This window comes from Danio rerio, chromosome 7 (assembly GCF_052040795.2).
Source record: "Danio rerio strain M-AB ecotype USA chromosome 7, GRCz13ab, whole genome shotgun sequence".
Taxonomy (NCBI): domain Eukaryota; kingdom Metazoa; phylum Chordata; class Actinopteri; order Cypriniformes; family Danionidae; genus Danio; species Danio rerio.
The window spans coordinates 21,265,928-21,282,500 of NC_141027.1; the positions used below are offsets into that span (position 1 = coordinate 21,265,928).

The following is a 16,573-nucleotide window of genomic DNA, read 5'->3' on the forward strand; positions in this document are numbered from 1 at the left end:
TGTCATAGCGTCTACACATCGGAGTATATTTAAGGGGGCTTGTTGCCTTTGTCAGCAGTGGTGTGGTTTGGAAGAGGGACAAACCAGCTATTGGGTGTTTGGTGCTCAAGGCTCATCGATGCACAAGTGCAATGAAAGCTATCCTGGTCCCTGCCTACAGATCTAATGTGGCACAAGTAACTAAATTTTAAGGCTTATAAGAGCAATGTGTCACAATACAGTATGTCTTATGTTGACACACAGTGCATTTCACTTTGCTTACTATGTGGCTGTGTCCAATCAGTGGCTAGTGATGACCCCTTTTCACTCTTGAAAGTGCCTAAGGGATACACTAATGATGGAGCTGGACCTCGAAGCAGTGGAGGAAGGTCATCTGGTCCAATGGGTCGCATTTTCTTTTACATTATGTGGACAGCCATGTATGTGTCATTTATCTAGAGAAGTGTTGGTGCATTGTGGGATGACAACACGACGATAAGATGGAGTATGACTCTTTGGGAAATGCTCACCCAGTTGATTCATGTGGTCAGTGTAAATATCTATGAAGATCAATTACACTTCTTTACAACAATGGTATTTACAATACAAAACAATATTTATTTATAAAGCACATTTAAAAACAACCAAAGTGCTGTCCATAGAAGTACTTAAGACAAAAGCAATTTAAAAAAAAACTGTAATTAAGGAGTATTAAAAGCAAGAGAAAATAGATATAGTAGGTCTTTAAAACAGACTTAAACACAGAAATAGAGGGGGAAAGCCTTATGTGAATTGGTAGTGTTCCAGAATTTAGAACCAGTAATTACAAACAATTGATCACCTCGTTTTTTAAAAGTGTGTTCTAGATATTTCTTAGTGAAATCTGCCTTAAAAGGATAGTTTGTTCTGAATTGTTCTGAAGCAGTTTCAGTTCTATTGAGCACAATAGATCATATTTTAAAGCAGTGTTTCTCAACCACGTTCCTGGAGGACCACCAACTCTGCACATTTTCACTGTCTCCTTAACCAAAAACACCTGATTCATATCATTAGCTCATTAGCAGAGCCTGAAATGCCTGTAATGGGTGTTACAGACAAAGTAGACATCCTAACATGCAGTGTTGGTGGGCCTCCAGTAACGTGGTTGAGAAACATTGTTTTAAATAATATTGGAAATGGTTGAAGTGGTTTCCAACATTCTTCAAAACATCTTCTTTTGTGTTCAATAGAACAAAAACGCTCGAACTCTTTTGGAACAAGTCAAGGTTGAGTACAGCAGATTATGGTAGAAATACTATCCCTTTAAAATATGCCCTCTAACTAACTCATCGTAATGTTTCTGCTTGTCGGTTTATGTTTGTGTTCATTTTCTTCAATAAACACGAATATAAAAATGCAAAAATGACCTTATTTGAGACACACCCTGCCACACTGCACACATTTTTCTGAAATAATTTGAAGAAGATGATAAAGAGTTCAAGGTGTTTTTAAATCTCTCATATCTGAATTCAATTGCAAATCGGTAATATTTGCTAAATCACACGTTTGATCCACAACTGCTCCAGCTTACAATCCACGAGACTTGAAAGAGCCTGCTAATTTCTTTGGTGCCAAACATCACAGGACACCTTCAGTGGTTTTGTAAAATCAGTGCAATCAGTAATATTATGAAAAATGTATTCTGTTTTCTATTTTGATACAGTTAAAAATCAATTTGGGGGATTACAAAGTTGAGTTTGCTGTGGTCATCAATCAATTATACCAACCCAGGCTCATTCTGATTACTTACCCCTATATAGAGCTACGTTTTTGCAGTTTTTGTTTTCACAATCCGCCAGAGGCCAATGTGTGTGTGTGTTTTTTCAGATCTCAAATTTCCTTCGAGTGCCATTTATGATTGCTCTTTTCGTGTAAATCCACTAGATGCCACTGTTGACTGACTGACTGACTGACTGAGTGATTGACTTGACCCACCCACCACCTTCCCTAAACTCAACCGACGGTGTTTTCAAAAGCAATCCAAAAAAAGAAAAGACCTCATCTGATTTTTACCACGTTTTCAGATTTTACCACATTCTCACCCTGTTTCTTTCTTTCTTTTTTTGTCTTACCTGCTTTCTGGAACCTCTTCACCAGACTCAAACCCCATCATTACGCTCTGCGTCACAATTCTTCTGACGTATGCAACAAGCAAATGTACAAACTGATAACAACGGAAAAGCCATCCATATGGAAGGTAAGCGTTCAGCTGGTAAGCGCAAAAAAAAGTCATCATACTACTCTGTAGCGTTCGATTTAAAGACTAAATGCAGCCATACGTACTTCCGGCTACATAATTTGTGATCTCCAGAGATGTACACAGGGGTACGTATTCAGAATGAGCCTATGTCGAATTCTTCAGTATGTACTACATCTATGATGATTTGATTTCTTAGTAAACATTATCTCTTATTATATTTTGTCCCCCAAGACTTAACTACCTCTTTACTGTCACTTTAAATCAATCTAATGTGTCCTTACAAAAGAAAAATATTGTGCTTGAAGCCAAGAATGTTAATTTTGGTGCATCTCACTACTCCAAAACCATTTCATCATCCACCAGGCAATTGATGTTTGCTAAAGTAAGACCTCTCCTCACTTATCCATCTTACGTGCCAAATTTTAAATATTTTGAAGGGGTTATAGGGTTGTTGAAATAGATTTTTGGTAACATGACAAATTTTAAGACGACGCGCTCTTTTCTGAAATGCTTTTCCACTAATAATTACTAAAGGAACCCCGCGAGCTTGCCGAGACACAGATAAACGGGAAATGAGCGGTAGGAGAAATTAATGACAAAATTCAGACATTCATTAAAGGCCATGGAAGATGGAAGGAACGGGGAAAAGAAAACAAACTAGACATCTGTCCATCGCACTCATTGTTTGCCGTGTCCAGTTTCTCACAGGTCGCTCTGTCCTTTGCACAGCAGATGGGAGACAGCGAGGGAGAGGAAGGAGGAAAAACAAGAAATGAAAACAGGAGGGAAGATTTATATCAGAACCCCACTGCTAGGATTCTCCATCATCGCCACAGCGACTGGTTACCTGGCAACGAGATACACAATGGTGAACGACATTCTGCTGGTTTGTCTGGCTGAACACAAGAGCTTGCAGACGGCAGAGTGAAGGTGAGGGAGAATCAGTTTATTGACTTTATTAAACTCTCAATTTATCCATTCATGAGACTGATATTATTATTGACACACACACACACACACACACACACACACACACACACACACACAACAACCAACCGACAGAGTCCCTCTTTTTTTTTTTTTTTTTACACACACTCTCCTGACACCGTGTAGTTTCAGTTCAATAGCGCTCTATTGGCATAACTGTCAAAATGCAAAATGCCATAGAAAGGCAGAGTGTAATTAATGGACGTGCGCACAAACACACAGTGTGTTTAATGTACGCTGACAGGTGGATCTATTGCTTTTGTCAGCGGAGTTCTCCGTAGACACACAGGCTTGATTAAAGGGCTCGTGTTTTATGCGAGAGTCAGTGTTGTAGTACAGCACAAACAAGAACAAACACAGCTATACACACACAGACATCTGTGTTTTATATATGTAATGTGAGCCAAATGTGTGTGTTGGGGTCAGTGAATTCTCACATAATGGTTTGTATGCAGGGATGTACATAAGGAACCAATGGCCAGAGGGTTTTACGCTATGCAGTATAGATTCACACACACACATACGCAATCACAGTCTCCTCTTGTGCATCTTTTATACACTAGTTTTTGTTCTCTAAACTCGCCTCAGGTTATTTGAATACAGTCCAAACAGACAGAGGAAAGGAAGAAATCACATATGAAATCTCTTTAATATTTCAAATGTTTCTTCTGAACACCAAAGAGATGAATTACAGCAAATGGAGACTTTATGACCCAGGGAATTTCACATTCATCTCCTCTTGTTTTAAAATGAAACCACTACAGTGTCTCAAACTGTGCTCCGATTTGCTAAGATGCTACAATCTGCAGTCAAAAAGTCATAGATAATAATGTATTCATAAACATTGCCAATGATGTTCTTCCGAGATTGGTGCTTTAGGCGTTAATGTTAAAGCTTCATTTTCTTTTCCGCTTTTTTAGTTTGGTGGAATTTTAGGAGAACACCTGAGGCTGTGTTTATACCCAACAACAATGTACTAAAAATGGAAAGGTTTTGCAACAAGAGTAATGCATCCAAAGGACAACATCGTCATAATGCATTTTGTTAAAATGATTAAAAATGCTTACATGTTAAATTTTTCGGAGTCTCCTGGAATGCTTAAGAGTTGTTAGCTCTGCAACTTCTGTTTAATGGAAAGCTACACATTTCTAAACATAGTAGTTTTAATAACTCACTTCTAATAATTTCTAATAACTTCATTTATCTTTATGATGACAGTACATAATATTTTACTAGATATTTAGCAAGATATCAGTATTCAGCTTAATAAAAGTCTTAATTAGGTATGTCATTGTATAATGATGGTCTGTTCTGTAGTAGACAATTAAAAAAAATTGCTTAAGGGGCCAATCACATCGAACATGCTTTTACGTTCCAAAAACACGGGGCGCACCAGGGAACGACTGAATCAACAGCGTATTGTGCATAAGTGTTGCTGTTGATATTGTTATAATTGTAATTTTTTTAAATAATGTGATGTTTAAGGTTTGTCAAGTCATACAGCTCTGAATTACTTGAAACAGTGACCACTAGCCCCTCCTTCATTTTTAAATGTCTCCCTAGTCATCTTTACAACACAAATACTGCTGTCACCTCAACAGAAATCCCCTTTTTGCTTTCATTTGATTAAAGAATGACAAAGACGCGACTGACATAACTTGCTTTTTCCACTCAGAGTTGACTTTTTTCAACTGCGAGCGCACGGTGCGCAACGGCAAAAACGTGAGGTGAGCAAGGGGCAAAATGTAAGCAGCGTCTCTCTAAGGCAAGTCATTTCACTCAGCGGCCATCTTGGAAATGCCTCTCTGACAGTAAAACGTTTATTTCCCCTCTCAGTTTATTTAATGTTACTTTAGTTGTATCGCAGATCCTAGAAAGCTGTGCATCGATGGATTTGCTCTTTAGTGTTTGAACACTCAGCAGTGAATATTAAATCACACTGAACTGAACTAAGCTGACCTTCAACACTGAAAACTGAACTGCACTGTTTTAATTTGCCATAATCTTCTATGTGAAGCTGCTTTGACACAATCTACATTGTGAAAGCACTGTAGTAATGTAGATACATCGAATTAATTTGAATATTACTGCTGTTGAACTATTGCATTGTAGTTGCAATTGTTTATACCTTAATATACTGCAATTTTGCTGTTGCATTGAATTTTGCCACAGTTATTCTTGTATATAGGCTACTGTTGTTGTACTGTTTAGTTCACTATAGTTATTATTTATTATTCGTTTAAACCTAAAAAAAATTATTAGTAAATTACTTGAATTCAAAAACAGTCCTGAAAAAAGAAATAAATATTCTTGGAGGATGCTGAAGAACAAGCCCCTTGCAAAGTGCAGTTATTATCACACTATTGCCATATTAGACTACAGCAGCACAAGTGCAGTAAAGACGGAGTTTACTTGTTTTTACTCCAGTTTTCTGCAACTTATACTGCTGTTAAACTTTATTGTACTGTATTTGAACTGTTTAAACTTCATTGTATTGCAATTGTACTTGATCTTTCTGCAGTTATACTTCTATAAACTGTTGTTGTACTGCAGTTTTATTTCAGTTTACCGCAGTTATTTTTTGTAAGGGTTACATTACATATTTGGAATCACCAATAAAATTAAACATCAACTGTCTCTTAAGTTTCGTTTCTTAATATCAGAATTAAACTAAAACTGCATATTTTCAGGTTGTCCAAGCCAATACACATGCGCACTCAAGAGCAATGAGATCACGACATCAACCTTATTTATGGCAGTTCAACACATGATCATCCTCCGGATAGTGATAGTCTGATCACGCTGGTCTTCTGAAGTAATTCACATCCTCTAGAAATAACAGTGACACTTTGTTTACAAGTTTGTGGCTGTTTAAGTAGTTGCTGTCATGTAATGTGCGTTTGACAGGACGGACTTTACCTTGCGTTGGTTTCATAAAGATTACAAAATCGAAAGACGTTTGTTTTCAAGTGCAAGTGTTTTCTTGGTTCATTTAAAACCACAGATTTCAAGCTTTATTTGGATATATTTCTTATGTCTTTGAAGCAAGTATTCACTGAGATTCCAGTGTGTTTGTTGACCACAAACCTGTCATAAAAACTTATGTCTGGTCCAATCTTTCCCCCCAGAGAAACGTCAGTCAGTAGCGATCGCTGATTGGCTCCTGTACAAGTACGAGGGGATTCATTCACCATATTGACTTCTACACTTTTCCCAATTCCAAACTATACAAGTGACATGTCTTATGTATTCTATAGTCTTTGGCAAAACACTCCAGCCATTAGTAAACCATTCAAAAGATGCGCCCCTCAACACAAAAGCACATTCAGTGTGATCTGACTCTAAGGGACCTAATAATATTGACTTTAAAATTGTTTTAAAAAAATTAAAAACTGCTTTTATTCGAGCTGAAAAAAAACAAATAAGGCTTTCTCCAGATTAAAAAAAAAATAATAAAAATTTTAGGAAATACTGTGAAAAATGTCTTGCTCTGTTAAACATTATTTGGGGAATATTTGAAAACGAAATTTTGACTTCAGCTGTACAGTATGTTATAAAAGTGTCTGAAACCACTCTTAACCAGACTAGAAAATCCTATCTATAGGCTCTCTTAAGATCCTGAGCAGGAAAAAATCATTCATTTGTGGATCTGTTTAACCTAGTATAACAGGTCGGAGTGTGTATTTGTGTGTATCATAGCTCTCGTGTGTGTCTTTGAGCGTATGAGACTTTCACCTTCATTCTGCTACTCATTATCAAAGTGAAACAGGTCATGACCTGAGACAAAAAGGAAATTAAAACACTGAGGTACGTATGAAGAGAGATGAAAGGGAGAACATGGAGAAAGATGATTAATTTCCATTTCTCTCTCTCTCTCTCTTTCACACACACAAATTCATTTTTTTTCTCCAACTCGCTTTATTCAGTTTCAATAGGCGGAAAGCAAAAGAGCGAGATTGAGCGAAGCCTCTCCTCCTCTTATAAACACGCGGCGCTGAGAGCCGTTTCCACGACAACATGCCTCACACATGTGGAGTGATGGAGGGGCGAGGCAGAGATGAAGGAAAAGGGGAAATGGAGGGCTGAAGGAAATAGCAAGTTCTCTTCTCTGCTTTCCGTCGGGGTGTTTTGACGCTTGTTTGCGCGCACGTCTCTGAGATGCGTGTTTGTAGAGCGTCTTCACTCTGTTTGTCTCCGTGTCAATCCACACATGACATTTAGTTTTCTAAATTGTCATCAGTGCTCTCTCCGTCTGTAAACTCCTTGGGCTGCACTTATTTCCTTCCAACAGTTTCAGTGCACGGTTTCGACACCTGTTTGAATGTGTTCATTGTCAGGGACTGCCAGCCGTTTATTTTTGGTAACTCTTTAGTTTAAGTATTATAAATATATCAGCTGTTTATAAGCGCTTACAAAATACAATTACTGGCCACTTTATTAGGTACACTTTACTAGTTCTGGATTGGACCCACTTTTGCGTTTTTTAAAACTGCCTTAATCCTTCATGTCAAAGATTCTTCAAGGTACTGGGAATGTTCCTTAGAGATTTTAGTCCATGTTGACATGATAGCATAACGCAGTTGCTGCAGGTTTGTCAGCTGCACGTTTATGACGAGAATCTCCCGTTCCACCACATCCCAAAGGTGCTCTATTGGATTGACATCTGGTGACTGTGGAGGCCATTTAAGTACAGTGAACTCATTGTCATGTTCAAGAAATTAGTGTGAGATGATTCATGCTTTATGACATGGTGCACTATCCCGCAGCACCCACAGAACTCCCGCTGACTGGATGTTTTTTCTTTTTTGGACCATTCTCTGAAATGCCCAGACCAGCCCGTCTGGCATCCCCTTTCTTTCCCATTCTGATGCTTGGTTTGAACTCCAGCAGATCGTCTTGACCATGTCTACATGCCTAAATTCATTGAGTTACTGCCATGTGATTGGCTGATTAGAAATTTGCGTTAATGAGCAGTTGGACAGATGTACCTAATATAGTGGCCAGTGAGTGCATTATCTTATTATACATCCCTAATCCTACCTAATACCTAAACTCAACTACTAAGGAGCAAATAAATACTTTATTGCTGACTAAATCTCTAAAAAACTAGATGTATTAATCAATGGTTTGTTAATAACAAGAATTGTACCCTAAAATAAAGTGCCTATTCTTTCAAATCACAGGCACCACAGGTTATCCAGATTATCAATAATATCAACTGGAACTCTATATCATATTTTAAACAGGTTTTGCTCACGTCATTTAATAAATCCTAATTTACTGTTTATATTTTGTAGATAAATAACATCTCAAGGGATGTTAAGTCAAAACGTGTTACATTAAATGAAGAAGTGTAGAATCCAAATGCAGCTGAATTATATTTATTGCAACTCACAGGAAAAATGAAATACAAAAACATAAAACGAAAGCAAAGAATATGCTGACATCTGGGAAGTAACTAAAAAAAACTGATAAAAATGACTAAAACAAGAGAGCATTTACAGTGAAGTGAATGAAACAAAGTGATAATAAGTAAATTAGATTACAAGTGGGTGGAGACCAAGGCAACTAATAAAGGAAACTGAGGTGACAGGGTAATGCTGCGGTCACACTAGAGCTTCAGCTTGCGAAATTTTATTGTACGGCGCTGACATTAGAAAAAGCGAGCAATTGCTCCATATTTTTAGTTTCTGTACAGAGAGGTCATGTTTCAATCTTCAATCTGTCTCACACAGCCATGTGATGTGATTTTACAGGTAAGAATTCACCAAACTTTCCAACACACCTTTCCCGTCTATCGCAGTTTAGGCATGGGACGATTTCCAAGATATATTTAAGGTTTTTTAAATGTATTTTTTATGTTGTAAATAAATTTTGTTAATTAAAGAAAACTAATGAGGACAGAATTGAATAGTTTATTTGAATTATTTTGCCTGACATGTTTACTGTTCCAAAATATTATAAATGTTTCTTATAATAAAATAAATAGTTTTCAATGGAGGACATTTTTGTGTTTTATTTACCTAAACATTTAAAAATAACTTATTTTAGAGCAGTTATCAGAATACCGTGATACCATGGTATCTTTATTCAAGGTTATCATATCGTCCTAAACTTATACCGGCCCATGCCTACCGCAGTTGAATGCTTATGAATTAAAGATTATGGGGCGAATAGTACAGTGTTACCACTAGTGTTTTGGGTAACGCATTAGAAGTAAACCGAGTTATGTAATAATATTACTTTTTTAAGTAACAAGTAAAGTAAGACATTACTTTTTAAAAAATAAGTAATAATTTAAATTATTAATTATTTAATATTTAAGTTACTTTTTTGAAAATGTAATGTGAGCTACTTTTTTGTTTCAATAATTTTCAATTATCTTTACAGTGTATATGATATGTAGAGTTCTTTTTGACTTAGTCCCTTTTTTAATCTGGGGCCACTACAGCGGAATGAACCACTAACTTATCCAGCAAATGTTTTGCGCAGCGCATGCCCTTCCAGCTGCAACCCATTACTGGGAAACATCTATACACACTCATACACACACATACACTACGGACAATTTAGCTTACCCAATTCACTTATAGCACATGTCTTTGGACTGTGGGGGACACCGGAGCTCCCTAAGGAAACCCACGCGAACACGGGGAGAACACGTAAACTCCACACAAAGGTGCCAACTGACCCAGCTGAGGCTCAAACCAGCGACCTTCTTGCTGTGAGGCGATTGTGCTACACACCGCGCCCAAGTGAAGCCTTCTCAGATATCATTATCCTAAAATATATTTTTTCAAAAAATTTTTTAAAGTAAATGAAGGTGTAGATTATACAGTGTGCTGTTAATTGACAACTCCTCTTTTAAAAATAATAAAAAAAAAATAGTTCTGAAAGAGATCAAGCCTCAGCCAGGTAATAAAAAGTAACACAAAATTAACGTAACTTACTTACCATTACTATCATTGCCAACGTTGTTTCATAGTTTTAACCTGTGGTCACCAGTGTTGGAGAAATTAGGGATTAGCAATGACTGATGTGATTAGTGTGCTAATATTTACAGTTTTTACTGTGCTAATATATAAACAGCTTGTATTGGGAGTTTTAAAAAAACAAGACATTTACCAAATTCTTAGGTTGTCTTTGAAAGCCTGTAAAAATGTTATGTGTAGGTCTTAGGGCGTTTTCTGCTGGGAAAATCAAAAAGAAGTTATGATTACATGTTCCTGAGAGCCTCTCTTCTGCTTAGGACACCTCAAAATAATGCTTATGTTTGATATAATGCTGAAAGAGACATTCTGTTCTCTAACATCAGTGTGGGATGCAAGAAAATAAGGTTGATTTAAATTGTAGTCTGTATTCTGGTTATATACAGTACAAGCAGTTCTCAATAAATGACATTTTCTGTTTGTTCAAACTACATATTTAAAATTAGCAGAAACAACACCATTCTTTTTTTGGCGACAACTTCATTTTTTTTTTTTGCAGACAACCTTATAGTTTTGTTCAACCAACTTATATTTGTAAAAACTAATAAGTTAACTAGATTCTTTCATGTTGCCCCAACACAAATAAATTGTGTGGAACCTAGCATTTTTACAATGTACCTCTCACTGCTTATTTTGTCTGTTTCTCGTACCGCTTCATAGATTTGTTCCATTCAACTGTAAGTGCCAGATGAAGTGGACATCACAAGATAGTCTGTTATGGTTTCAGTTTAAGAGTAAGAGTGTTCAATTAAAATGTTAGTGAGACGTGACTTCTATGCAAATTACATGATTATTAAATAACCCTTCGCACTACGTTAATATTTGAAGACGGTTTAAACAGTGGTGTAGCAAAAATCTTTTTTTAATATGAAGTAAACAAGTTTAACTGGGGTAGTTTTATGCTGGGGGTATAGAGAGTAGAAAAATATGTAGGGAACATGTTGGTCATGTTATTGGAGCTCTTTTCTAATGAGCTGGAGATCTAAATTGGAGACACATGCAAAATAAGCAGAGCCGGGGGTTGCAAGGGCCAAGATTGTGAAGCGCTTGTCTATAGTTTCAATAGAGAGCCAGCATCTGTTGACATAATCTGGTGAATTGCAGTATGATAAGATGCTTTATTAACTATTGTTTTTTTTTTTTATCTCTGTTTGAGTTAGTCTTTTGCTCTGAAAAGGAACGAGTGCAGCACATATTTAAATCATTTACTAAAACAAATGGCTTCTGGATGTTCACATTTAGTAAGTTGCGCAAACAAACCGTGAGCTGCTGCACTTCACTTAACAGCCACGGATGATGCTATAACAAGGGTTTCTGAATTTTACAGGACAAGAGCTCCTGTCTCCTGTGATTTTAAGTATTAGTCACACAAAGAGTCTTCTGGTTCCAAGCGCCATATCAAACTGTATGAGGACACTCAATAATTGGTAATAATAAACATTTACAAAGTGATGCATTACTTTCGAATATCACAATTGCAATATATTTATCTCCATGCCTAATATCCAGTGGTCTGAAAGTGATAAATCTTTTTTAAAAATTGTTAAAATATTGGTGTTGGTAATGCAACACGTCCAGAGACTGCTGTGCATGATTTTATATAAAATTCACTTTAATGTGTGATATAACTGAAAAGTGGTTGTAAACGAATATATTCTCAATTCAAATAAGTAGCGGTTCGGACCCAAAAACAGTACGCCATGACTTAAAAAGCAGATTTTAAAGAAATTTAGACCAAATGTAGCACTGATATAATTAGCTTTTTAAAGGCCTTTAATTATTTAAGATGTACCTTTAAAAAAGGCCATCTCTCTAAGTTGCCTATTTATATCCACTAAGAGTACTAACTACGTCACAGTACTGCATAGGTGATTTTTTTTTTTTACCAACAAGTGGGAGAAAGGGGAGGATGAGACAGGATGTTTCAGAGCTTATATAATTGCACTGACTGGCTATTAGCTGTGAACAGACATAGTCAGACATTGCATTGGAGAAAATAGCAACTATTCATATAAAGACAGTAGCCGTATTTTATCATCTACATTTAAAAAATAAGTTAATTTTGAAAATGCCAAATAATAAGCCAAAATTGATGTATGCTTGGTAAATTAAGCAACCATTTGCAGCATTCTTGCTGAATAAAAGTATTAAAAGGATAGTTCACCCAAAAAAGAAAATGATTTCTGTTATATAATTTAAAAATTATATAATTATTTTTAATTATTTACATTATTTTAAAAACTCTTAAGCAGGTCACACACTGGATGCGCCACAACACGGTAGACACATGGCAGTTAAAAGTATGCCACACCAGACGCACACATTCGCATATTATTTAAAATTAAAAACTATTCAGATGGCACTGTCGCATTGCAGAAATATGAAGACTGTCCTGAGTCATAGGTCTGCACCACAGACAGTGACCGACTTGCGCTGCCGGTATGCATATCCTGATAGAAATCTATGTTTAGAATTTTTAAAAGCATGGCACTGTGTGGCAAATACATTTCTGGAGAGACCGGATTATGTAACTGGAGCTACGTATGGCTGCATTTAGTCTTTAAACAATTGCTACGAACTAACCGATTACAGATAACCGATTTTTCGCTTTTACCAGTTTGCGACCGGTTCAGTCGGTGCTTTTAAAAACAATAACGGTTGGCTTTAGGTAAGAGGATGACCGGATCAGTCAGTGCTTTTGAAAACACTATCAGTTGGGCTTAGGGAAAGGGATGACCGTGTCAATCGGTGCTTTTGAAAACACTATCGGTTGGGTTTAGGGGAGGGGATGACTGGGTCAATTGGTGCTTTTGAAAACACTGTCGGTTGAGTTTAGGAAAGGGGATGACCGGGTCAGTAGGTGCTTTTAAAACACTGTCGGGTGGGTTTAAGAAAGGGGATGACCATGTCAATCGGTGCTTTTAAAAACACTATCGGTTGAGTTAAGGAAAGGGTATGACCGGGTCAGTCAGTACTTTTGAAAACACTATCGGTTGGCTTAAGGTAAGGGGATGACCGGTTCAGTCGGTGCTTTTAAAAACACTATCAGTTGGGCTTAGGGAAGAGGATGACCGTGTCAATCGGTGCTTTTGAAAACACTATCGGTTGGGTTTAGGGGAGGGGATTACCGATTAAATCGGTGCTTTTGAAATCACTATTTGTTTGGTTTAGGAAAGGGATGACTGGGTCAATCAGTGCTTTTGAAAACACTATTGGTTGGGTTTAGGAAAGGGATGACCGGGCCAAATGGTGCTTTTGAAAACACTATGGGTTAGGTTTAGGAAAGGGATGACTGGGTCAATCGGTGCTTTTGAAAACACTATTGGTTGGGTTAAGGAAAGGGATGACCGGGCCAATTGGTGCTTTTGAAAACACTATCGGTTAGGTTTAGGAAAGGGGCTGGGTAGGGAGGTCAGTCAGTCAGTTAGTCACCAGCGGCTTCTGCTGGATTTACATGAAAACAGCAGGCGTGTATGGCACTCGCAAGAAAAATCTAAATTCTGAAAAAGCATACACATCGGCCTCTGGTGCATTTGTTAAAAAAAAAAAACTGAAAAAAATAATGTGCCTCCTGGAACATTTTTCGCAATGTCCAGAAATGTATACAGGGGTATAGATATCAGTAATGAGCCTGGATTGCTTATGTAATTTTAAACCTTTAATTCTGTTAAACTGAGTTTTACAAAATATTCATTCATTCATTCATTCATTTTTTGTGGCAAAGTCCCTTAATAATCCTGGGTCACCACAGCGGAATGAATCACCAACTTATCCAGCACATGTTTTAGGCAGGGGATGCCCTTCCAGCTGTAACCCATCTCTGGGAAACATCCATACACACTCATTCACACTTGTAGACTACGGACAACTTAGTATAAAGGCATATGGTACAGGTAAATTGGGTTGGCTGCGAGGGAACCCGGAACACCCGGAGGAGCCCATGCGAATGCAGAGAGAACATGCAAACTCCACACAGAAACAACAATTGACCCAGCCGAGGCACCAACCACCGACCGAACTTCTTGTTGGAGGCGACAGCACTACCTACTGCGCTACTGCGTCGCCTTTTACAAAATATTAATTCATTCATTTTCTTTTTGGCTTAGTCTCTTTATTAATCTGGGGTCGCCACAGCGGAATAAACTGCCAACTTATCCAGCAAATATTTTACGCAGCGGATGCCCTTCCAGCTGCAATCCATATCTGGTAAACATCCATACACACTCATACACTACGGACAATTTAGCCTACCCAATTCACCTATACTGCATGTCTTACACATACATATGCTAAATGTATTTTTTTGACATGGGAATATAGTATAAAAGTTGTATGGATTTTCCTTTAATACTAATGAATTAGAAGAACCACAATATCAATTAAGCACTGTTAAGAAACATGATGTCGCGTTACACACGGTTTGTCTGCTCTAAAATAACATCTCGAGAGACTAGTTATCATCGTAATGTGTTTTGTTGTGCTAATGTTTACAGCTCTTTTCCTGTTATTAGGCTTCATGGCCTAGAAAAACACCGTAAATTTAGACGTACACCTTTCGCCTCCTCCTTGATGTGTTCCTGATCATTTTATAGACACCCCGAGTCCTTTCTCATAATTTGACAGAGCGATGGGCGTCTTGATTGATGTCATTTATCTTTCATTTCCTGCCGTATTGATTTTGCCATGGCGTGTCACTCTATGTCATTTCCTTTTTATGAATCATGATTCATAAAGCTACAGGTAGCCATTATTGGTAATCATTACACACTTAGGTTGTCAAGGGAACTGAGTCCATTTGAATGGATATCTAGGGGAAGGAGGGGGGTTCGGCGAGATGGAAAAATCATGACGGGAGAAAGAGGGAGAGGGGGGAAAAAGGGAGAAGCGTGAAGGGGTTGAGGGAGGCAGATGTGTGTCCTCCTGTTATATTAAGCTTTTGTGTCACGGGCAGGTAAATCCACACCTAACACTTCCACTAACACAGTCATCATCATCCTCCTGTGGTTCCGCCAGCAGCACACATGTTAATGCTCCCTTAAACCCTGAGCTGCAGTCAAGAAAATACAGCACAATGCCCTGATGTAAATGTGCCATGATTCACATTCATCAGCGAGAATGTGCTGAAAACTAGGGCTGTAGTGGTTGTAAACACACATAGGGCATAAATAGCATCCCAACATATTAGTTATTATATTACTTTTACCTTTATTTTTGTTCTAAAACTTTTCTATTTTACTACTTTTCTGTTTTATTAGTTATTTATAATTGAGTGCATTAGTGCCTGACTACTTTCAGCAGTGTTGGTTGGTTCCAGTATTTTTCCCATTCATTTTTCCCTTAGGGATTTTACAAATGCTTTTGTTAAAGTTTTATAAGCCATGACACAAACCAAACTGCTAAGATGAGTATATAATATATCTGTCCGTCCATCCGTCCGTCCGTCCGTCCATCCATCCATCCATCCATCGTCTGTCTGAATGTCTGTCTGTGTCTAGTCTCAGTTGTGGTACTTCACTAGAGTGGGTGGAGCCAAATATCCTGACAACTCTCTCGATTGGTGTAATTTTCTGTACAGCATTTAGTTTTTCTACATAAACTCTGCCAATCATTAGATTTTTAAGCCTTTAAGTGTTTAAGAGTTTATCGGTTAATGTTTTAAAAAAATACATTTTCCAATGGAAAGTTGATTTAAGAAGAGGCACTGCTTGGAATTAGGGTTGGGTACCGAAACCTGGTGCCATTGTAGCACCGCTACATTTGTGACCGGTATGTACCGGGCCGAATCAGCATATGAATTTCAGTGACTAATTTTGGTGCCACTGGTGCTGTGACAAGGATGTAAATAGCATCAAGGGGTGCATCAAAGGCACACATACCTGCTGTTTAGGCTATTTCTGTCCGTCCCATCCTGTCCCTTTGCGCCCCTAGCGCCTTATTCACAAACTGCAGTCATACACTAAAAACAGAGCGGCAACAATTTCAAATGGCGGCAGTATATGCTCCGGCGGTAATAGTCACTTTGAACTCTCACCTACTGTAGGTACGTGTTGTTACACTATCTCTAAATATTTATTTCTAAACAATTTTGAGGAATATGAACAGACAATGTTAGGCTATTGTTCTTATTGTTTAGGGAACGGACGCATGCAGTACAACGCATTCGGTGAGCGAGAGCAACTCTCTTCAGATCAACATGCATGATCACATTCACCAAATTTGTTTAAACTAAGCATTCTAACAATTTTAAAAGCAATTATTTTGACACATCAACATGAAACAGATGCTTTACAAAAGTTGCGTGTAAGGGGGAAACACGTCAAACTTAATGACACACTTGAGGGCTCATGGAATCAAATTAAAGGCAGAGGAATGCACTGTT

General features: G+C 37.6%; 2 protein-coding genes across 4 annotated transcripts in view; one reads left to right on the forward strand and one right to left on the reverse strand.

The window, feature by feature from the left end:
- The window catches only part of LOC147843097 (uncharacterized), a 552,330-nt gene that overhangs the window by 229,150 nt on the left and 306,607 nt on the right, over positions 1-16,573 (reverse strand). The gene's annotated exons all lie outside the window — the stretch shown is intronic.
- The window catches only part of LOC147835961 (uncharacterized), a 133,365-nt gene that overhangs the window by 81,754 nt on the left and 35,038 nt on the right, over positions 1-16,573 (forward strand). For 2 of the 3 annotated variants that reach the window (XM_087260949.1, XM_087260948.1), the window contains exon 5: positions 2,917-3,148. In XM_087260949.1, the coding sequence (XP_087117075.1) occupies positions 2,917-3,118 (202 nt within the window). In that variant the 3' untranslated portion in view covers positions 3,119-3,148. Of the gene's footprint in view, positions 1-2,115; positions 2,216-2,916; positions 3,149-16,573 lie in introns of all 3 variants that reach the window. The other variant, XR_015495542.1, reaches the window with a different exon arrangement.